The sequence below is a fragment of the Mus caroli genome, unplaced genomic scaffold (assembly GCF_978045245.1).
Source record: "Mus caroli unplaced genomic scaffold, Mus_caroli_1 scaffold_15, whole genome shotgun sequence".
Classification (NCBI taxonomy): Eukaryota; Metazoa; Chordata; class Mammalia; order Rodentia; family Muridae; genus Mus; species Mus caroli.
In genome coordinates this window covers 99,567,975-99,592,354 of record NW_028227270.1, presented here as the reverse complement: position 1 = coordinate 99,592,354, position 24,380 = coordinate 99,567,975, and the positions used below count along the sequence as shown (strand labels likewise).

The 24,380-nt window shown below is 42.8% G+C and overlaps 2 protein-coding genes across 5 annotated transcripts; both read right to left on the bottom strand.

Moving 5' to 3' along the window:
* Positions 1–6,969: 6,969 nt before the first annotated feature.
* Positions 6,970–18,665, bottom strand: Zscan26 (zinc finger and SCAN domain containing 26). 4 transcript variants are annotated; one of them, XM_021181059.2, is made up of 6 exons: positions 18,508–18,615; positions 14,305–14,380; positions 14,139–14,198; positions 12,999–13,316; positions 12,619–12,727; positions 6,970–10,639 (listed from the first exon to the last, which is right to left on the bottom strand). In XM_021181059.2, the coding sequence occupies exons 2-6, from the start codon at positions 14,317–14,319 to the stop codon at positions 9,741–9,743; spliced, it is 1,401 nt and encodes a 466-aa protein (XP_021036718.1). In that variant the 5' UTR covers positions 14,320–14,380; positions 18,508–18,615; the 3' UTR covers positions 6,970–9,740. The 4 variants fall into 4 exon arrangements, with proteins under 4 accessions (XP_021036718.1, XP_085687395.1, XP_029324298.1 ...); XM_085831270.1 differs by lacking the exon at positions 6,970–10,639 and adding an exon at positions 11,089–12,093 and having other exon boundaries at positions 18,508–18,665; XM_085831269.1 differs by lacking the exon at positions 12,999–13,316 and having other exon boundaries at positions 18,508–18,665.
* Positions 18,666–21,637: 2,972 nt separating this feature from the next.
* Nkapl (NFKB activating protein like) lies at positions 21,638–23,360 on the bottom strand. Its single transcript, XM_021181062.3, has one exon. It carries the CDS (start codon positions 23,292–23,294, stop codon positions 22,104–22,106), a length of 1,191 nt encoding a protein of 396 aa, XP_021036721.1. The 5' UTR covers positions 23,295–23,360; the 3' UTR covers positions 21,638–22,103.
* Between the last annotated feature and the right edge of the window lie 1,020 nt (positions 23,361–24,380).

Below are 24,380 nucleotides of genomic sequence, written 5' to 3'. Positions count from 1 at the left end.
GCTTTTAGGACATCGCCATAAGACAACCATGCTGTGAGGAGACCCAAGCTAGTCATGTAAAGGTCACTTGGAATCAGGCCTCTTAAGCTAAACCCTAGCTGGGCCTAGAGCCTATATAATTTATAAGTGAAATACAGCTATATGAGCAACCCCAAGCAGGACCCACAGTAGAATTGGCCAATCAATCTATAGGACTCCAAGACACTGTTTTCATTATTCGGGTTTTGTTTTTATTCTTATAGAACGACAGACACCCAAAGCAGTAGAGGCTCAGCAGGTCCCTTCTTTTCCTCATCTCCTTTTCCCTTTTGTGATCTCAGTTTCAGCACATCTGTTTCAAGGACATCCGCATCCTTTTCTGGCTCCAAGCTTCCTTTAGACTCCAGACCCACATTTTCCAGTGCCAGCAGGATGTCTCTCCTGCACTATCATTTCCACACATACTGAAAGGAAATCAGGGTTACCTCACAGTGGGGTTTCTTATGTATTTTTCCACTTCTATTGAGGTCAACCACTTCCCATGCAGTTAGGCTTAACCTTGAGCCTTATATGATCGCTGAGTTTGGCTAATTATTTCTATAAAATATCTCTGACAACAATTCCTTCCTTCCCATTTCCTTAGTTACCATTTTCATCCACTATTGCAATAGTTTTGTTTCGTACATCACATCATTGATGTGTATTTCCTAAAGCAAAATTTTGCTCTTAATCCAACAAATCTCCTGGGTTAGTGTAAAATACATCTGGTATTTACTGTTGTCTTGCTTGTGACTCCAAAAATCCTTTGGATGAATAGGATTAGAGGTGAGGAAGACACAACATCTGCCCCAACACTGGGATCAGTGGGATCCAAGCATCCAAGAACTCTGCCTGACCAGTGGCACAGGTTTCTTCTGGTCTGGGCCAGTGCTCTGAGTAGAACTTGGGCACAAACTCTGCAGCCAGTCCCACAATACCCTGATGAAGCTCCACTCCCAGGTGCTCTAACATGCCCAGGACCACAGGATCTCAGGATCCCAGGACGTGAGGAGCTTGGTCACACCAGGATCTCAGGGTCCCAGAGCAGCTTGACTCCCAGGAGCTATGACACACCCAGGATCTCAGGATCACAGAATCACAGGGTCACAGAGAGAACTGATCTCTGAGGAGTTCTGGCACAACCAAGATCACAGGAAGGACAGGCCCCAGTCAGGTAAAGGGAAGGCAGGTAGCACTAGAGATAATCAGATGGTGGGAGGCAAACATAAGAACAGAAGCAACAGAAACCAAGGTTACTTGGCATCATCAAAACCCAATTCTCCCACCATAACAAGTCCTGGATATACCATCATACCAGAAAAGCTAGATTCAGATCTAAAATCACTTCTCATAATGGTGATAGAGGACTTTAAGAAGGTCATAAATAACTCCCTTAAAGAAATACTGGAGAACACAGGTAAACAGCTAGAAGCCCTTAAAGAGGAAACACAAAAATCCCTTAAAGAATTACAGGAAAACACAGAGAGGCGAAGGAAACGAACAAAACCATCCAAGATCTAAAAATGGAAGTAGAAACAATAAAGAAATCACAAAAGGAGACAAACCTGCAGTTAGAAAACCTAGGAAAGAGATTAGGAGTCTTAGATGCAAGCATCACTAACAGAATACAAAAGACAGAAGAGAGAATCTCAGGTGCAGACAATTCCATAGAAAACATTGACACAACAGTCAAAGAAAATGCAAAAAGCAAAAAGCTCCTAACACAAAACATCCAGGAAATCCAGGACACAATGAGAAGACCAAAACCTAAGGATAATAGGTATAGAAGAGAGTGAAAATTCCCAACTTAAAGGGCCAGTAAATATCTTCACAAAATTATAGAAGAAAATTTCCCTAACCTAAAGAAAGAGATGCCTACGAACATACAAGATGCCTACAGAACTCCAAATAGACTGGACCAGAAGAGAAATTCCTCCCATCACATAATAATCAAAACACCAAATGCACTAAACAAAGAAAGAAAATTAAAAGCAGTAAGGGAAAAGGTCAAGTAACATATAAAGGCAGACCTATCAGAATTACATCTGACTTCTCACCAGAGACTATGAAAGCTAGAAGATCCTGGGCAGATCTCATACAGACCCTCAGAGAACACAATTGCCAGCCCAGGCTACTATACCCAGCAAAATTCTCAACTACCATAGACAGAGAATCCAAGATATTCCATACCAAATTTACACACTGTCTTTCCATAAATCCAGCACTACAAAGGATAATAGATGGAAACCACCAACAGAAAGAGGGAAACTACACCCTAGAAAAAGCAAGAAAGTAATCTTTCAACAAATCCAAAAGAAGATAGCTGCACAAACATGATTCCACCTTTAACAACAAAAATAACAGGAAGTAACAATCACTGTTCCTTAATATTTCTTTACATCAATGGACTCAATTCCCCCCAAAAGACATAGACTAACAGACTGGATACATAAACAGGACCCAGCATTTTGCTGCATACAGGAAACATACCTCAGTGACAAAGGCAGACACTATGTCAGAGTAAAAGGTTGGAAAACAATTTTCCAAGCAAATGGTCCCAAGAAACAAGCTGGAGTAGCCATTCTAATATTGAATAAAATCAACTTTCTACCAAAAGTTATCAAAAAAGATAAGGAAGGACACTTCATAGTGGTCAAAGAAAAAAATCTACCAAGATGAACTCTCAATTCTGAACATCTATGCTCCAAATGCAAGGGCACCCACATTAATAAAAGAAACTTTACTAAAACTTAAAGCATACATCACATCCCACACAATAATAGCGGGAGACTTCAACACCCCACTCTCAACAAAGGACAGATCATGGAAACAAAAACTGAAAACAAAAACTGAACAGAAGCACAGTGAAACTAGCAGAAGCTATGAACCAAATGAATCTAACAGATATCTACAGAACATTTCATCCTAAATCAAGAGAGTATACCTTCTTCTCAAGACCTCATGGTACCTTCTCCAATATAATTGGTCACAAAGCAGGCCTCAACAGATACAGAAGATTGAGATAATCCCATGCACCCTATCAGATCACCATGGACTGAGACTGGTCTTGAATACCAACAAAAGCAACGGAAAGCACACATATACATGGAAGCTGAACAACGCTCTACTCAATGATACCTTGGTCAAAGAAGAAATAAAGAAATTAAAGACTTTTTAGAATTTAATGAAAATGAAGACACATCATACCATAACTTATGGGACACAATGAAATCAGTGGTAAGAGGAAAACTCATAGCTCTAAGTGCCTCCAAAAAGAAACTGCAGAGAGCTTACACTAACAGCTTGACAGCACACCTGAAGGCTTTAGAATAAAAGGAAGCAGGTACACCCAGGAGGAGTAGACGGCAGGAAATAATCAAACTTGGGGCTGAAATCAACCAAATAGAAACAAAAAGAACCATTCAAAGAATCAACAAAACCAGGAGCTGGTTCTTTGAGAAAATCAACAAGATAGATAAACCGTTAGCCAGACTAACCGGAGGGCACAGAGACAGTATCCAAATTAATAAAATCAGAAATGAAAAGGGAGACATAACAAGGAAATATATCTTAATAACTATTGTTTGTTGAATATTAACAGTTGAAAATATTAAATTAATGTTCTACAAACAAACAAAGAGAGTGATATCTAAATTGAGAGGCAGACAAAGTGAGGAATTAGAGAAAGACTTGACAGAATAAGATCTGCCCAACTCTCATGAGAAGAGAGAGGAAAGGGAAGCTACTTAAGAGAGCAGTGCGCACAGAGAGAAAAATGAGAGAGGCAATTTTACCATGAGAGCTTTACAGAGACAGGTTAAAGACAGAACAAGCTAGACACAGGTGAAGACAGAGCAAGTCAGAGAAGGAGCCAAACTATTAGAACACATTTTCAAAGTGATTATGAGGCCAAACAGAGCAATTCAGAAGTGGAGAGAAGCCAGATTGAGTCAGTTGGCATGGGGAGGAATTTGAGTCAGAACAGCTGAATTGGCCAACCAGCTAGAGATCAGAATGAACTAGAAAGAGTAAGCTTAGTGAGCAGCAAGACTCAGAGGCTGAAAACATTCTAGACCTAGATTAGGTTGTATGGAGGCTAGAAATGTTCAGGACAAGGCCTAAGTTAGCAGATTGAGGTAATAAGCCTTGGAGACAATTAAATCAGGTAAATAAAGGATAATTTTACAGTACTGGAATTCATTAGTAAGAGGCCAGCTATGAAAGTATAATAATAAAAATTATACATTGGCAGAACATGTATTTATTAAATACAAATGAAAAGGAACAGCACATGTACTAATATGTAGATGTATAAAATATTTTAAGTGAAGAACAACAATGCTAAAATGCTGTCATTTGTGGTTTTCTAAATTAATCCAGGAAGACAGTAGCTCTTCTATAGCATCTAGAAATGTTTACTATCCAGGAATAATCCCTGAGTTAGCTTGCAGATCTCAATTCATTGTGGTGGTTATATAATAGTGTGGGTGTCCTTAGAGCCATGTTGCTTTAAAAACAAACAAAACAAAACTCCTTTGGATGGGATAAGCTGTAAATTAAATAGATGACCACTGAACAGTTATTCAATTAACTAGGTCTATATAATAATGTTTCCATCAAAATCCAAACGGCAGGATGTGGAGCTTCCAAACAGTTGGAGACTGATGCCTCCACAGAGGGCATAGAAGCACCACACCCCTTATTCGTAAACACCGGGCTATCTATCATCTGCTTCACCTGAATCCTTTGCAATACACTTTGTAACACATCAGTAAGCATGTTTCCCGAGTTCTGTGAAATCTGGGCTCTGGGAGCAATTAGTAAAAACCCTGATTTCCAGCCAGTGGGTCAGAAGCATAGGTAAAATAAAGTGGAACTTATAACTGATGTTGAAAGTGGGAACCAGTCTTGTGTCTTGTATACACAGCATATAGGAACCATCCATCTGCACCGAATTAGAGAGCTGCAAACGGTGTTCAGAGAGGAAACATTGCTTGTTTGTTGGTGAGGACAAACTTCTAGCGTCCTTTGAGGTCAGACTGCCATTTTACACACACACACACACACACACACACACACACACACACACACACACACACAATACCATGGCTACTATCAGAAACTTCTTCTTGGGCTAACTTCAAACTCCCAGAATCCAATCTTACCTGCGTCTCCCGTATAGTTTACCACCAACTATATTAAGCACCTAATTATTTTCCACGTGTAAAGTTAATCCTAGAATAAAAGAAGTTTGTTCCTACCTACTGAAAAAACCATGGGCTTCCCAGTTCCTCGAATTCACCACAAGGTGACAGTTTTCCTTCCTGCTTTGTATTGGCCCATCCTTCCAATGTAAATTCCTACTGACATAAGACCTGCTCTGTACCTGCATAATCTTCCGTGGCTACCCTCGAACCTAAAATATGAATGGGAAAACTGAGCCACACAGGTGGCAACCAGGTGTGCACCTCTGGGTGCACGTACTCCAGTTCTCCAGCTTCTATTGCAGATCACTGCACAGTCACCCCTGCTCCTGGCAGACCTCTACATAGACTAGAATCGCAGCACGTACCTGGTACCCAACAAAGACCGGACGAACGTAATAGATGTACCTGTGGTGCCTTAGCCAGGGCTCTAACGTGCCCAGATCTACGCTAAAATTATATACACCAGCGCCCAGCAGCTAAGTGTGTCTATTTGCTGCTTAAAAGTTTAGGGAACGTGTTCTACGAGGATGTGCCGAAGCGCATTAAAAAAGCCTGCGACCGGAGCCAAGAGGCCAGAGCGCCACAGCCTGGCGGTAACTTGCTGTTAGTCTCCGAGCCCGCGACGATGAAGGTCGGCGGGAAGGGGTCCAAAGGGATGAAGGACAGGGGGCACTTCCTGCAGACGGAGCTGGGCACCGAGGGGGCACTTCCTGTAGTTGGAGCTGGAGACTCACTGGCAACTTCCGGCAGTCGTTGAGCTCCTTAGGAGCCTGGTGACAATCTCTGGTTCACGGGTGGAGCCAGGTCGTGTTTTTCCTGACCTGCACCTCTCCTGGTAGTTTCGAAGAAACCAAACACGCGCACATTTCCGCAAATCATTTCAACAAAAAACCTGTAGGATGTACCTGAGGGAGAGCTCTTGCTTGACATACTTACTGGGTTCGGTCCCCAGCACCACAAAAGAAAATTTTTCCTAGACTGTCTTCCATAAAGACAAAGCCGAGTTGGCCTTTACAGGGTCTCGTGCAGACAGTCAGATGGGTAAATACCCAACAAAGTCCTAAGGTGAGTATACAGATCTTATATGCGTGCAAAATCCCAGGTAGCTTGAATTCAAAAGTTAACCATATTTACTTCCTGTGTATTCGACTGGGAGGTCATATGACAACCCGGAGCTCTCTTGCTCTGTGGGTCTCAAGGATTGAACTCAGGTGTGGTGGCAAGTGCTTACTGGCAGATCCACCTCCACAGCCTTCCTAGAAATGCCTTATAAATTCTCAGGACATTTGGGAACATTTTGTTCATTGAGAATAATAGCTTTTGAAGCACTTATGGAAATCAAAATGTAAATTTGCACTTTATTATTTGGCTAAGACAGCAATTCTTTTTCTATAGCAGCTGAAAAATATTGTTTTGAGTGTTTATGAGCATCCACAGTGGAGGCAAGAGGTCGAGGCCAGAGGCTTTTCTCTATAACTCTTCAACCTTATTTTTTAGACAAGGTCTCTTACTGAATCTTGGGGCTCACTGATGCAGCTACATTGGCTGCCAGCAAGCTCTGGGGACCCCACACCCCCAGGGGAATTATAGCTCTGTACTACTATCACTACCACTTTACTTGGGTAATGGGAATCTGAGCTCACATGTCTGTGTCATAGGCATTTTACCAACTGAGCCTCTCCCAGACCCATAAGCATAGTTTATAAACATCCCAACAATATTCCGTTGTATAGGGTACAATAATTTACTTAACTATCCTCAACAATGCAAGTTTAGTTACATTCTTTATTAAGTAATGCTGTAGGAAACACCATTTAAAAATCTTTACTTTCTTTTTATAGCTTTATTCAAAAATTACTTTGAAACTTTATTAACACTTTACAGACTGTTTACAATACTGTCAGTATCACTATTTCCATAGAAAAATTTTTCTTTACACTATCAATAATTATGTTTTTATGTTGCTTTAAATATATCTGTTGAGTAAATATTACACACACAAACTGACGAAGAGTAATGTGCATTTAAAATTTTGATAAGTTCTCTAATTTTTAAGGGCCATGCTGTTTGGAAGTAAAAGGAGAAGCTAAGAGAAAGGCCAGAAAAGGGACATCACTTTCACACAAACAGTGATGCATAAAAGAATGTTCCACAGTACAGATGTAAAGCATGTTCTAAGACAGTGTTTCTTCTGAGGCTTAGGAGTTACACGGGTTACTGGCCTGTTACATGCACGTTTGGTGTGGGTAGGAGTTAAACATGAAGGAGACTGATCACATGCTAACACTGTTATTTTGCGTGGTGTTGAGGACCTAACCTTGGTCCATGCCATCAGTTTTTAAGGCCATATGACTGCTGAAGTTGCAACTATCACATGCATAGTGTGGGCAAAAGGTCCAAGAGAGGTTCTTCTCAGTTCAGCCAGTCCCTTTGTGCAGCTCTCCCCAATTTTGCTTAGAGTGTATCTTAGGCCAAAATCTTAACAAGGGAAGAGGGCCTTATTTTGTGCAGAGCAAAGCTTGGTTAAAAGGGGATGAAACGAGCCAGATGTGGTGGCGCGCGCCTGTAATCCCAGCACTTGGGAGGCAGAGGAAGGCGGATTTCTTGAGTTCGAGACCAGCCTGGTCTACAAAGTGAGTTCCAGGACAGTCAGGACTACACAGAGAATCCTTGTCTCGAAAAACCAAAAAAAAAAAAAAAAAAAAAAGGGTGGGTGGGAATGAAACGGAAGATTAATGTCAGAATTGCGCCTAGGTGCCTAGCAGTCCTTGGCCTGTCCCCTCCTTAGACATGACTGGCAGCAAGCTGACTAGGTTTACCATGGATCTGTCTTGGACTGACTCACTCTATCCTTCTCTATCGGACAAGCAAAATAACATTTCTATGTTGCTAAGTTCTTGGCTTATTTGTAAGCCAAGTGTAGTGAAACCAACTTGTAGTCACTACAAGGGTCCCCTTCTCTTCCCAAAGCGGCATAACTTAAGAAGCCCTTTCCCTGAGAAGTACACCCTGTGCAATTACCAACCACAAGCCATGGTTAGCGGTCGGGTGCTGGGCTTGGGAAGACCCCGAGCTTACTTTCCATCACTAGCAAGACAGTCCATGTGACCTGATGGCATGATCTCTCCCAGCTGATTTGATTTGAATGGTCAAAATGATATCAAAACAAGTATCATTTAAATTTGCATCATTGGTATCAAAGGGGGAAAACCCCATTTTCCCCCATGGGACATTCATGAAAAAAAGGTGTCCTTCAAGCAATCACTGTACTGGCACTGTTGCTGCCCAGTAAGGAGGTCGCTGCTTAGAATACGTCAACACAGTTCACTCAAATGACTCAAAGTCTCTTGCATAGTTTAGGTAAAACCTTGATTTATAATTTGAAACACTGTGATACTGTGGTTAAAATAGGCAGGAAATGTAAAATGACATGAGCTAATCCTAAGGGTAGGTTCTATAGTTAAACAGCAAAAGCTTTCAGAAATGCATTCACTGACGGTACATGGGTAAAGTGGCTATGCAGCCAGTGTGTGTGTGAACCTAATAGGGAAAATGTTCAGTTAACCTATGTTAGACCCTTGAGAATGTGTATTTCTAAGCATTATTAGATTTATTTTGGGCTTAAAAATATCTTACCAGTTGTGTGTGTGTCCACCAGTTTCTGTGGACCACTGTGTACAGAAGCCTGAGAAGGCCAGCAGATCCCCAGAACTGGAACTGAGACACTGTGCTATGGAGGTGCTAGGAACTGAAAATGGATGGGTCCTCTGCAAGAGCAGATATGTTAACTGCTAACTCTAGCTCCTTAGGATTTGTCTTTTCACATGTATGATGTTTGCGGGTATGGCTCTACATGTGTATGGACACGTGCACTTAGATTATCATCAGGAGTCTTCCTCAAGAACTCCACCAACTGCTCTCCAAACTCCCTCCCCTGAGTCCAAAGTTTGCTGATACAGCTAGTCTGGCTAGCCAGCTTGCTCTAAAGATCCCATTTTTGCCACCTGAGGGGTGGGACCACAGGCCACAGGCTGGCCACATACTCATTTGACTTTACATGGGTGCTGGGGATCCAAAACAGTCCTTCCACTTGCATAGCAACTTGGTTAAACCACTGAGCCATCTCCCCAACCCTCATTAATTTTATGTTTTAGGAGCCTGTTGCTACAGTACTTACAAAAATATCAGCTTGATCTTGTTCTGTATAAATCTATAGGCACTTGACTTACTGATTTCAAACACTTCATTCACACATAAAGCTAATACTTAAGAGATAAATAATCATGTACGTATCACATCGAAAGCTCTGAGAAGTTCTGTAGTGAATACTTGTTTAACTCTGATTCTGCTATTCTGGTAAATTATTATAGTCTACTTATGGCTTTAAGTAAAGCCAAGAGAGGGGCGCAACGGAGGCAAATGGCTTCCAAGAATCCTGAAGCCGTCGTGAGTTCTTTCAAAAGGCGCTGTTTGCTTATGAATGTAACATTTTGATATTTCAAACAGAGAACCTCATCAAGCCAGTTTGCTTTTATGGTGATGTCTCTGATGCTGAAAGAGACCAGACTTCTGCCTGAAGGCTTCATTGCATTCACTGCACTTGTAAGGTTTTTCTTCATTGTGGATTCTAACATGCTGATCTAAGTGTGAATTTAGGCGGAAAGCTTTCTGACACACGTTACATTTGAAAGGTTTTTCCCCAGTGTGAATCCTATGATGTCGAATAAGGTCGGAGGTCAAGCTGAAGGCTTTCCCACACTCGTTACAGTGATGTCTTTTGGAACGACCATGGACTCTCTGATGGTGGGTGAGGAGGAGGGCCCGACTAAAGGTTTTCCCACACTCCTTGCATTCTCGGGGCTCATCCTGACTGTGAATTTTTTGGTGTCGATTAAGATGAGAGCTTCGCCTGAAGTTCTTTCCACAATGAATACACAGATAGGGTTTTTCTCCAGTATGGATCCTGAGATGCTCCAAAAGACCTGCATTTTGGCTAAAGACTTTTCCACACTCTTTGCACTGGTAAGGCTTCTCCCCAAGATGGATTTTCTGATGTCTGATGAGGTGTGAACTTCTCTGAAAGACTTTCCCGCACTCCTGGCAGGGATGGCCTTTGTCTTTAGAGACTTCCTGATGGTCAGCAGCAACAGAACTCTGAGATCCTACAGATTCCCGGGACATTTCTCCTGTATGTGCCCTGTCATGTTCAATCAGGCCTGAGTTCTGAACAAGTCTCTCCGTAGTTCCCAAGCATTGGCTGTTAGTTTTTTCCTTGGGCATGGCTGGATTCTTTTTCAAGCTCAGGTCCTCACACTGGGCCTCAATGGGTTCAATCATGGTACAATATGATTCCATTCTTTCACAAGAGTCTGTCCCTGCAATGAGCTTCCCATTCTCACTCCTTGTCTCTTTACCTGAAATATTAAATATATATATATCACTAATTATTTTATTTTTGGTGTTCAGGGTTATTTTTGGTGTTCAGGGAAAGGAATCTGCAAATAGCAGGAAATACTTAAATAAAGCCATGTGTATAAATGTAAAAACATGTTATGTGTGTTTTATTTGCATGTATGCATGTACACAACATGCATGCAGTGCCAAGGAAACCATAAGAGGCTGTCCAATTCCTGGAAACTGGAGTTACAGAATGTTGTGAGCTACAATGTAGGTGATGAAACTGAAACCAGGTCCTCTTTAAAAGTGTTCTTAAGAGATGAGATCGCTTCAATCCTCACAAAGTAAAAAAACAACAACAAAATTTTGCTTATGATTATTTTATATATATATATATATATATATATATATATATATATATATATATATATAAATAAAGTGATTTACAAGAAACTGTGGTTTTTTTTGAGGTAAGTTTTCACTATGCAGAATACCATGGCCTAACCTAATCCTCTCCTCTCAGGTCCCACAGTTACAGCACCAGCACGTCCAGCCTGACATCCGGGAAAGTGTTAACCAGATTGGCTTTGGGGAAGGGCAGGGGTTGTGGTGGGAGGTGATTTATTTTAAATGTTCTATATTTTATTATGTGACATACGTTACACACACAGAAGCTACTAAGCATGACTGCATATTCTTGATCATGATTTGTCACCTGGGAAACAAAAAAGCACCATAAATCAGGTCATCTGAGGGCCATCAAGTTAAACAGGGAAGGTACTTTGACAAATGAAGATGAGTTGACATGGTGCCAATTTTATCACTGAGTAGTATGTAATCTTGGAAAAAGTGTTTAAGTTCTTAACAATAAATCAACAGTACCATAATAAGACCCTGAGAATAATGCATTCACAAAAACATCATGTTGAAATATGATTTGTTCCCCTCAGAGGGGATCTATACCAGATTCAGGGCACAAAACAAAACTTGGCTCTTTAACTATGGAAAGAGAGAAAGAAGCCAGAAACTGGAAGTTAACTTCCCATGAGTGAACAGGCGAGGACACTGACCCAGACAGTGAGTGAATGGGGAGCCTGGAGCAGGGAATAGGATGAATGAGGCAGGAGGGAGCCAGAAGAGAGAAACAGGAAGGGGAAATGGAAATGAACAGGCCAACAGAGTGCCTATGAGTGGGAGGCGCAGCACAACTCGGTATTGCCTGAGGGAAGCGAACGCTGTATCTCTCTGTTCCTCTTCCCAATGTGGCCACAGTACTTCATGTGAAAAAACAGAATAGCATTTCCCAGTTCACTAAGGAATCTAAGCAAGGAGAGACATCAATACATTTGTATTTAAGTGACAGAGAAGACTACAACATAACTTAGTGAAAGCATCAAAGACATTAGAGAGTTCAAGGCCAGCTGATCTACATAGTTGTAGTTGAGATCAATCAAAGCTGCACAGGAAGACCCTGTGTCAAAAAACAAGGGGGGGGGGGAGGGGGAGAGAGAGAGAGAGAGAGAGAGACTGACTAAAAGTAAGAAATAGAACAGTAACAAAGCAGAGCCAAAGAAACTGATTAACACTCCCCCCACCCCACCCCCCCAGCACTGCCATTCACAGTGCTGTGAAGGAGACCGGAGAGGCAATAAGGAAACTCTGTCTGAGACTTTTTTGCCTCAGGGAAGAGCAACAGCTAGGCTCAGCTGCACTTCTCCTTGGTGTGTTGTTCATTCAAATTGTTTGGAGTTGTAGATCTTTTAAATCTTGACTGTGTTACTAAGTTTATTGTATATACAAAACCAAACAAAACAACAACAACAAAACAAAAACAAAAACCTGCACTGACCAGAGAGGCTACAGTTTAGATTATGTATACAAATTAAGCCACAGCAGGCCTAATAAAAACAAATACCAAAATGCTAAGAGTGCCAAGGCAGAGGCACTGCATGGCCTACCATAATTCAAATGCAAAAAGATGCCATTTGGTTCTTACCTCTCTCCTCAGGCTTCTGAGGAAGCGCACACCCAGGCTGCTCCTGTGCTTCCCTGCGAGGGGCTGGCTCGCCAACCAGCACCGTTGGTCTGCTTCTTTGGGCTGAGTCCTAGAGATAAGTACAGATAATTAGGAAACTGGTTTACAAAAAAACCACTTCAATGTCAGAAAAGAGAACAAAGAAACCTTTCAAGAGGCTAAGAAGAGGCTGAAAGGAGAGCCTCCGCACACTTCAGCCTCACCAGGGATGGCAAAGGTGAGGCGAGGCCCACACTGACCAGCAGTGAGCAGTGCCCCGCCCGCTGCTGTGCTCATGTCCACCTATGTGACCTGGGGACTCACTTCTTACTTTCCTGCAAATGGGCACCTGCACCCCTTACCTTCTGCTCTCCTGCTTTTCCACGGTCCAGCTGCAAATCTTCCAGTATTCCCACCAGTTCCTCCCCAGTCTCTGGGTGGTGCTCGAGCACCTGGACCTGCAGATCTCTTGGCAGGATGGTCAGGAACTGCTCCAGTACCAGCAGCTCCAGGATCTGCTCCTTGCTGTGGGTCTCAGGCCGCAGCCACTGTCTGCAGAGCTCCCTGAGCCGGCGTAAAACCTCTCGAGGTCCAGTGCTTTCCTCATAGCGCAGCTGCCTGAACTGTTTGCACAATGGCTCCTGCCCAACGCCTTTTCTGTCCCCTTGAACTTTGAATCCCTGTTCCCAAGCACAGTAGTTTTAACAGTGGCTTAAAGCACAGACTTGGATCTACAACTATATCTCCTTAGCTACCTTAAACTTTAAAGTCAGATTTCTACTCAACTCTGCACATATACCCTAATCATTCAAGAACTGTCTCTCTGACCACTGGCGAGCAAAGCTTGACAGTCCCTAACTTCCCTAGCCTTGCTAGTAGCCCCACTCCTCTTTTCTTTTTTTCTTTTGAGTCAGGCTCTTACTATGTGGCTGTAACTGGCCTGGAATTTGGTACCAAATATACCAGGCTGGCCTCACGGAGATCTACCTGTTACTGAGTGCTGGGATTAACGTCCTATACCACTACACACAGCTTCTAGTTCCCTTTTAAGGCTAACGTCACCAAGATAAGAATAAGTTGTTTTCATGACCCCAAGAACTCTGCAGACAGATCACCCATGATGGGATCCACTGAGCAGCACTGGCTGCCTCAGCAGTAATGACTTTGCTGGAGGGATCAGGACTTTACAGAACCAGCATGAAATACTGACTGACCAGTTTGTCCAAGACAGACTGACAAGGACTGCTATTTGCTCCCCTTCACCTCGGCTCTTGTCCTTTCCCCCCATTTAATTCTGAGTCAGGGCACTGAAGACAGGGCTAAGGTCACTGTTTTCCTGTTTCTTCCCAATATGGACTTGCTAAGTAACTGATTCTTATCTTGCTTCACTACCACACGTCTCTCTCATCGGACTGAGCGACAAGTCACTAAATTTAGTCTGTTAGGACCGCCCCCCCAGGCCAGACCTCTGACACCATGAACAACAGTGATTCTCTCATTACCTGAAGCTCCTCCTTCAGATTCAGGGGAGCCAAAGAGTATGCACGCTTGCTAGGGTGGATCTGGGAAGAGGTATGTGTGGGAACAGAATATGATCAGAACATGTTGTTGAAAACTCTCAAAGAAGTTAAAAAGAAAAAAAAGGAAAGATGATGAACACACACTCACCAAGGCCAGTGCCATCCCTTGCTTCAGGCACTCTGTTTTGGAGACTTTTCTCTTGACTGTATCCTGAGAGGCACTCCTAAAAACACAAGTCACAGAAACGGCCGTGCTAGTAATAACAGCAGCAACAAGTAATCTTTCCTGAGGGCTGTTTCCTTCGAGTCATTTGTGTTCTCCAAAGCAGCTACTCTTAAGAATATATAAGCAAAGCGAGAAAACTTTCATAGGTTGCCACCCAAACTAGAAATTGGAATAGATTTGAAAAACTGCCATTTTAAAACTCTCAAATGATTCAGGTGAGAGGCACACATGAATGCTAAAAGCACGGGGTGAGAAGAGGGGAGAACAGAGCATTCTCAGGGCTAACCACCCGCGGTGTAGCAATAAAAAGAAGATAAAGGTACCTGGCAGCTGCAAATGTACCCAAGGACCAAGTGTAGCAGCATCAATAACAAGGCCCCATTACCTATGGAACACTTTTAATAAATATTATTTATCATGAATTTACTGAGGAAACTTTCTGAGAATCCAGAACTCAGACAATCTATGACAGGCATGAATCCAATTTCCCCAAAGCAAAAAAGCAGATGTATGTTAGGAGGTTATTGTTCTAGATTAAGGAGACACAGCTAAGTGAACCACTTGAAAGCCAATGCTTGCATTAAAAACAAAACAGCAAAGATTTAAAGCAGATGGGGTCCTTCAGGTCTGTATCACAACATTCCAGAGGCCGAGCCAGGAAGCTTATAACCTAATCATTACATTTAAAAGCCATTACTAGTATTTGTTTGTTTGTGATGTGGTTTTGCTGTGTTGCTCAATGAGGCCTCATATGTCTGAGCTGAAACAACCCTCCCACTCGTACCTCTCAAGCAGCAAGGATGTGAGAGGCTCAGAGTAGCATGACCTATTAGTAGAGGCTTGAGAAAGTCCAAGGATGTGACGTTTGTTGGTCAGAAAATATCAGGTTAGTACTGTGTTGGTTAGTTTCTAAGTCACTTCTGAGACCTGGGTGAAAATATTTGGTTAAAATGATTTTGGATTTAATATTTAAGTTAACAGACTGTAGACAGAGTAAAACAGTCTATCCTTCACAATGCAGTAGACCTTGCCAGATCAATAGAAGGTCAGAGAACAAAAGGACGCATCCTCTCACAAATGAGTAAGACTTCCTCTGTAGCACCTTCAAGTCAGTCACTAAGGTATTAGGTTTCCCTTCAGCTCGGAACTGAGAATTCAGTTCTCCTGGATCCTAAGTCTTTTGCCTTCAGACTTAAACGAAATACCCAGCTTCTGTGGTACACAGGGCTTTGACTTGCACTACAACAAAATTATTTGATGTTTTGTTTTTAGCTTGCTAATTCTCCCGAAGATCTTAGGACTTGATAATCATGAGGCATTCCTTGTAATAAATCTTTGGCATTGTTCCTACTCTTTTTAAAATTAGCATTTATTAACTATGTACAACAATGGATTTCATCATGACACATCACACACATATATTTTGATCAGTTGCCCCCCCCATGATCCTCTTCCCAAACAATCTTCATTCAACTGTCATGTTTGTATTTTAATAAATCTCTTTTTAGACATCTGTTGACCAAAATCAATATAAAAAAAAAAATCGATCCTATTTCTTTAAATATATCTAATAAAGGGGCTGAGGAGATGGCTCTGTGGCTAAGAAAATAGCCTGCTCTTTCAGAGAATCCCAGTGAGGCTCCCTGAAGCCCTGCTGGGCAGCTCACAACACCAGTAACTGCAGCACCAGGAGATGTGAGGACCGTGCTGGCTTCCAAGGACAACTGTACTTGAGCGTACGAGTGCACGTACTTGGGCATACATAAATAATTTAAAAAACAAATCTCTTTTTAAAGGCCATAAGAACTCTGATACAGGCATATCACATAAATTAGTGGTGACTCAGTTCTACAATGTGATTAAATATATATACATATACACCGTAGTTTAACCTGTCTTCGGAAGGAAGTCCAGTGACCCTGACATTTAAGGCAGAAGACTGAGTATTCTCTTCCCTTTCTTTTATACTGTATGTATATAATTAATCAAGTTCTTTTCAAAAATGTGTATGGATGTTTTGCCTGCACATATATCTGTGCATCACATGTGTGCCTAAAGAGAGCCAGAAGAGGGTGTAGATCTCTTGAATTTAGAGTTACCAGTGGGTGTTGGGATTTGAATATGAGTCTTCTAGAAGACCCAAAAGTGCTCTTAACTGCGGAGCCATCTCTCCAGCAACCTTGAGTTCTTCTGATTCTACGGCTTCATATCCCTCATGTCCACCCTTGTATTTTCTTGATGGCATGCTCTCTTACTCAGACTTCTCTTACTCAGTGGTTCTCAATCTGTGGGTCGTGACCCCCTTGGCAAAGCTCTGTCTCCAAAAATATTTATATTACAATTCATAATAGCAGAAAAATTACAGGTATAGAGTAGCAATGAAAATAATTTTGTGGTTGGAGATCACAACACGAGGACCTGTCTTAAAGGGGCACAGGCAGCATTAGGAAGGCTGAGAACCACTGCTCTTTAAAGGCTGGTCTTCCCAACACGGACTACTTCCCACACTGCGCCTGAGATCTTCCTACCAGGGAAGTGAAGCATGTTGCACACAATGAGTTTCCATCACCATCAAGATCAAGTTTAACATTTAAGATGGTCTAAATTTTCCTTATGCTTTAACGACCAAACTTGCGATACCACTGCTGTTTGTTCATGGTTCCTTATATATCCCACTCTTACAGGGAAAACCCTTTAACCTTTTTCTTCTTATTGATTAGTCACAGCTCATGTCACAATCAACAAGCCAACAGAGCTGCTCCACCTGTGCTTCCCTTGCTCAGTCAATCTCCACAGACACCTAAGAAGGACCTTACACTAAGAACGACCTCACACTAAGAACGACTTTACACTACAGACAAAACTTGAAGAGTTGAAGAATTTATGATTTTACACAGGTTTCCAAGCTGATCTTCAGGGGTTTTTTTGTTTTTGTTTGTTTGTTTGTTTGGGTTGCCCCCCTTCCAGACCCCTTCCCCCATACACACACAGGGTTTCTCTGTGTAGCTCTGTTTGTCCAGCAATTTGTCCCGTAGATCAGGTTGGCCTTGAACTCAGAGATCTGACTGCTTTTGCCTTACAAACCTGGGATTAAAGACGTGAACCACCAACGGTGGACTGAACTTACTTTTGGTCCTTTTTTAAATCTACAGACCCCGAATTATGAATTTATTTTTTCCTTCTCTCTCTTGTGTGTGTACATCTGATCCAGAAGCAAAAGCTGTGGGATCCACCTAGTCACAACTTCCACAACAGTCAGTCTTCACTTCCTGCCCGATTTCCTGCCAGGTTTCCTTTTCCCCCAAGGCTCTCACTCCCTAGCCCCCCATAATGGGCAATTTTCCCAAGTGCTAGGATTATAGAAACTAGTCACTATGCTCAGATGCAGGTTTTTAATTGCACCCAACTTTGGTTTGCAACCCAGTCTTGATTTCATTTCTGCTCATCCTCTAATCTATGCACATTATGGGTGTCCAATTACAAGACCTGTCTGAGTATGTCCTTCTATCACCCCAAGATCAAGTTCCTCACACAACCAAATGCCCACTTTGTCCACATACTTATCCTCTGTGGTAATCTTATTCACTGCGTTCGAAATACCCTGGTGCCCTCGTTAATCCCTAAATAAGACAGACAAGCTCCAGCTTTAGGGCCTCTGTATTCGCTGTTCTCTCACGTATGCCTTTTAAAGCTGCCTCTGTCTACCCATCTATTTTGGATTATCTACTCAAATGTTCTATTTACTTACAGTGGTAACTACTTAACTACTTAAACACGCAGAAGCCATGTGTGGCAGCTCCAGCTTATGATCTCAGAGCTCGGAGATGGAAGGATAAACAGAAGTTCAAATTAAGAGTATACGCCGCCAAATGATGAGGCCAACACGGGCTTCACGAAACGCTCTTAAAACCAAACAACAACAAACAAAAAGAGGGAAAAAAATCCTCACAACAAAATAAAGCAACAGAACCCAGGAGTGCTGGCAATAACAGCCATCAGAAAGCTGAAGCAGGAGCTACCCTGGAGCTTGCGGTCAGCTTGAGCTACGCAACAGCAGGAAACCGCCTCACCAACTACGTCCTGAGCTCCCTCCCTCTCCCATGCCCCGCAGCTTCCGTCACGCACCAGCTTCTGGTCCTCCCAGCTCCGAGGTGCGGAGGGTTTCTGTGTATCAGCCAGACCCGCCTCTTGAGAGTCCCAAGTTTGCCGTTCTCTCTCCGCTGGAACCCGATCACCTACGTCCCCCTCGCCCTGGTCGCAGGGTCAGTCACGCGTCTCTCAAAATCTGCGTTCCAGCCCAGTAGTTTCCGGCTCCGCTCTAGGACGATGGGAGGACCAGGACTCAACTCGGTGGTGTCCTGACTGGGTCTAAGTTGAAAGATTTCATTTACATAAATCAGACCATTTCATTAGACTGTTTTCACACACAGATGTCATCGCTATCACTAGAATAACAAAGCTCGGGCTGTAAATGAAGAAGTATTAAAAAAGTATAGCAAAGTAAAAACAAAATTCGAGGCTTTTGGGCCCAGGCTTGGGAGTGTAGCCTTTGTGGCTTAGTGCTCCAGGTACTGGTCATAAAACAGATAGCGACATTCCTCCACCTACCCGCTTCCTGGGTTCAATTCAAAGAATGGCACCCTGACCATTACTGGAACCTGCAATGCAAATGTGCTATCTTTAGGGGCTCTTAGATTGTTAGGGGCTCTTAGAAACTGTCTTGAGAGATAACCTGACACTTATGACTTTATACTTCCTTGTGACTCTTAACTGGTATTTTTGGTATTTTCCAACAACGCCCTCCCCACCTCCATGAATTGTGGTTTCTTCCTTTAAATACCCCCTTACTCAGCTACTCAGGGCGCCATGGTCCTCTACCCCTGCGTGGTGTATGACCATGGGCCCGAGAACGCTCTCGAATAAAAATCCTCTTGCAGTTGCAGCAAGATCATCGTTTCTTGTGGGTGATTTTGGGGTGTCGCCTCTCCTGAGTCAGAACGTGAGGGAGTCCTCACGTTGTGGGTCTTTCATAATCACAGCCACTAACAAACAGACACAGGAAATGAATCTTTAGGTTGGGCTTTAGGCAAAAGCTGGCATGATCATGTAGGTTGGATTCTAGAGAACCAAAGTTAATTATTAGTGCTCAAGTTTATTCTTCATTCCCCACCCCTTTGCCACCAAGTTCCAAAGACTCCTATCTTTGCCTTCTTTATTTGGTTGCCTGCGTGTAGGCTTTAGAATTTAGAATTTAGAATTCAATGATATTTGAAGAGAAGTGGGGTAAAGATGTGCCGATTTTCTTTCTAAAGTCTCTGTGTTATTGTTATTGTTGTTGCTGCTGCTGATGATGAAAAAAAATAGAAAAAAAAGTGAAGTTCACTTTGTTATTTTAAGCTTATCTTGTTTGACTTCGAACGAAGGCACCCAACAGAGCTTAGTCTGGTTAATGTATAGTGGTGTCAGTTATATGCTTTGCAGTCTGCTAAGCCAATGGTGTGTAAAGTTAACTCAGAACAAACATGTCAGAACAAACACAGCTTTAAGATGTTTTGTGTGCAGATTAACTCAGAGCAAACAAATCATCTGTTTAAGTCCTTCCTATAGTGTCTGACACAAAGTCCCCTACCACCCTTCCCTCCCCTATAATCCCCCTTGTTAGCCATTTACTTTTTGATAAATAGGCCACAGTTTGAGGTTCACCTCCAATCATTTGAGTGAGAACTCACATTAGGACTCCACCCTTTTCATGTTGACTGAAAAGACTTTTGCAAGCCCCAAATTCCCATGGTAGGAACAGATGTCAAATCCCCTTTTAAAGGTTCCAAACCCATAACTATTTCTGGGTCCATTCAAAATTTCATAAAGGGGCTTAGCCATAGAGTCAAAAATTGGGACCAAATTCTACAGTAGCCTGTCATACCCAGGAATATGTTACATTGCCCGAGAATTGCAAAATTTTTGTTCCATTGACCATCCCTGCTGTGCTCCTGAGCCAGCTATTCACCAGGCAACAGCATTTATTTTAAAGTGAAAATTTGTTAAGGATACCAAGTCAGAAATATTCTTTCTGGCAGTGACCTTGGAAGACCTACAAATAAGGCACTGTGGTGAGGAGCTTGGAGTATACAGCCTATAGAGGGCCTACTGGGTGCTGGTAGCTGAGAGCAGGTGCTCTTGAGGAGTACCTACCCAGGAACCACTTTTCTCACAGTGGTGAAACAAATGGAAAACATAAGATGGTATTGAGGTGGTGGGAATAGATAATTTGCAGAGCAGTCTTTGAGAGATGTTTATTATAGTCTGTTTGAAGTTGAGACATGATTGGAAAAGATGGACTTGGTGCTTCAGAAACTGGGGAAGGCTGCCTGCCAACGAGCTTTTTGCTCTTCTACCAGGGTGGGTCATTGTGGTTAAGGAAGAACTTTCAGAAAATCTAGTGCTTCTCAGGGAATTTTGCTTTAAAAATCCTTCTCTGATATAGTGACAATAAATACTTCACTAGGACTCAGTGAAGACACATGAAAGAAACATGCATAAAAATTTGGAAGTGAATGACCCCTAAGTAAACTACTGTAAACCCACTTCAGTATGATTGCCTTAAGTTAGTGGTGGATAAAGCTTTCAGGAACTTCCAGTAATATAGGCAGAGAAGAAACTATTCTCAAGTATTGCTTCTGGGAGGAAATACCTCAACCTCTTAATGATTGCAGATACACAATATACATATTTTTATATCTATTTTCAGACTAAACTAGGTTCAGATGTTCAAAATGAACTCATCTCTTCCAGAAAGTGATTATAAAAGTTCTATTATATCAGTAATTTCAAGAATAGTATATATTAACAGATTACCAGAATATTGTTAGCATTAGACTTGTATACCATTGGCATTTGCATATATGCCTCCCATTTGGGTCAAGCCAGTGATCGCCCCATTGGTACTAAGTAGGAGCAGAGGAGAGTGTGACACAGGGTCGGATGAAGAGCAATCCTATCTCACTTTCACAACATACAGCATTTGGTGCTTCTTTCATCTTATGAAGAAACAGCATTGGTTCAAAGTGGAAAATGCCCAATCCCTTCAAAAAGAAATGTTCTTTCAAGAGATTTGGCAGCTCTTTTGTTCTAAAAGGGAAACCACTTTAAAGAAAACGAGCCATAGAAAAGGATGGTGGGAAAAAGTCCAAGGTGTATTAACATCCTGGTAGAAACAGTTTCCCAGACTTTCCAGTTACAAAATTCCATCTCCTTAACCAAGTCTGCTAACCAGTCAGAAGAACACTGCTCACTGCATCCAAAACGTTCAGCTTCTTGGCCATTGCTCTTACGTTCTTTTTGTCCTGGGACAAATGACTCCAAAAATTAAAATCCTCCTGACGGGGTTAGGGGGGAATTACCGTAGCAGATAGGGACTAGGCACTCTTCAGTTTAGTAGTACTAACTTCTATTTTGCAAAATACAAACTTGTATATGCACAAAAAACATGGAAGGATACAGAGACTTTTTTTTTTAAGAGGGGTAAATCAGGGACTGAAGTGACATTCACCTTTTTAGTCATTTTTCTGCAATGTTTGTAAAAAATTTTAATGACATCTTAAAAAGTGCTTTTTACTAACACAGTAGGTACAATAGCATTGGTAAATGGTAAAACCATTTACTATTACTTTGGCCATACAAAGCCTTTGTTTTAAACGTCCCACGGTGAAACAAACCGGTTGTCACTTGTCATCTTTCCCTTTTGTCTTTCTGTACACCATTTCTCGAAAGCTGGCTAGGATCTTATTCTCTCTCTTCCGCCTCTCTTCTTGGTTAAAGGATGCAAGGGCTCGTTTCTCGTCAGCACTATAAATCTGGTTCTCTTTACGCAGTCTTACAGCCTCCATTCGGCGATGCCTGCTACCACTCATGACGTAACCTGAACATTCAAATGAGGCAATCTCTTCACTTGTCAACCCAATTTCACCTCTTCGTGGGATACGCTTCCCAGCTTTTACGTATTCAGCCATTGCTGCACCTTCACCTGGAAGCAGAGCATGGCCATAATTCAAAGGTTTCTCATCTTGAGAGGTGTGTATCACAGGTGCTTCTGGGCCTATTAAATCCATGCTCTCTGCACTCATCGACTCTTCCATCCACGCATCTTCTGGCAAGTCCCTTTCTGAAGCTTTGCAGCTTATGTCACTGTATTCTTTTTTAGTCCTCTTCTTGAGTTGTTTTGCCCGATGTTTCTTTTTCTTCTCTTTCTTCTTGGTTTTAACTTTCTTTTTATCACTATCAGAGCTAGAATGAATGTCAAAGTCTGAATTGCTGTCATAATATTTTTTATGCTTCCTTTTGGAAGGCTTTTTCTTTCTTTTTTTCTTTGTTGAATGACTGGTCTTTGTCCTTTTTTCTTCATTGGTCAAATCTGAACTGCTGCTCTTCTGATTCTTCACCTCATCTTCAGCTGGTGTATGTTCATCAGAATCTGGCTCAGGAATCTTGGGTGACAGTCCCCATACCTCAGGCGCTCCCAGCTCTCCAATCCTCTCTCTTTCCTTCAGCCTCCTTTGCCTATAACTTTCCTCCTTTTCCTTCTCCTGGTCCTCAGCCCACGAACGATCTCCCGTATAGTTGTGGTGGTAACGGTACCCACCACAGATGGGAGAGGACGAGGAGGCAAGCGTACGGATCCCCAGCGGTAGCGGTCGTTCTCCAGACCTGGGGCGGCTGATGGGATGCAGTGGCCGAACGCCCTGAGCACCCCGAGGAGGCTGGAGCCCCTCAGGCCGGCTGAGGAGAGAGCCGAAACCGCCTCCCCGAGGCGATCGGCTAGTCTGCAACGCCGACGGTGGGCTCTCCGAGAAACGTCGTCGTTTCTGAGAGCTCACAGTGTCCTCATTAGGGCGAGATCGGGATACAGGCGACATGGTCCGCCTTCAATCAACCACCGCGGAGGCGGTTATTCCAGAAGTCACAACACGGAGAGCACGCAGCTCCCGCACACAGCGCAGGCGCACTAGGGGCGGGCGGGCTGTAGGCCGGTCAATTCCGGGGCGTAGCCCGGTGCAGTCCTAGTTCGAATCCTGACGCTGAGCCTCCGATGGAAGCGGGAAGCGGCCGGGAGCCTGCGCAAGAGCCCTCTTCAACCTCTGGGGCGTGGACAGTCACTTCACTTTTCACCATTTACATTCTCTACATTGAGCCCCAGGGGGAAACAAAAGGAATTATCATTAATGAGTCCTGCTGTCTGTCTGATTGTCTTGCTGTGCTTTTTATTTTTTCCGATACAGGCTTTCTCTATGTAGTCCTGGCTGTCTGTCCTGAAACTCCCTCTGTAGACCACGCTGGCTTGGAACTCAAGAGATTCACAGGCCTCTGCATCCGGGGTACTGGGATTAAAAGCGCTGGCCACCACCTCAAGGCTATTTGCCTTTTTTTTTTTTTTAAATATACATTTCAAATTTCAAATGCTATCCTGAAAGTTCCCTACACCCTCTCCCCGCCCTGCTCACCTACCCACCCACTCCCACTTCTTGGCCCTGGCGTTCCCCTGTACTGGGGCATATAAAGTTTCTATTTGCTTATTTTTAAGTGGAGCATATGCTGGCTTGGAACTTGCTAGGCACCACTCAAGCACCAAGATTAAAGGCTTTCATAAGTAGAGCTGTGATGGATAAGAAAACTTAACTCTGGACCAGGCATCGCTTAAAATAGCTGTTGATGTTTGCTCTAACATTCGCATGAGTTCCTAGCAGCCTGCATCCTCCACAGAATGAAGCTACTGCGAGATAAGAATGAAAGAATGGGACGCCTGATACGAGATAATTGGCTTTTGTAACCCTCTTTCCCTGTGGGAAAAGGGACGAGCAGTTTTCTCTATCTCTGTGTAAGGGAGCAAAGCAATTTTCCCACACAGCTGCGGATTTCATATAAGGGAGATAATTGTAATGTCCACCTTTATGCTTCCCATTGCCCTCTATGATTCCCAATTTGGTCATAAGACTGAGTCCATC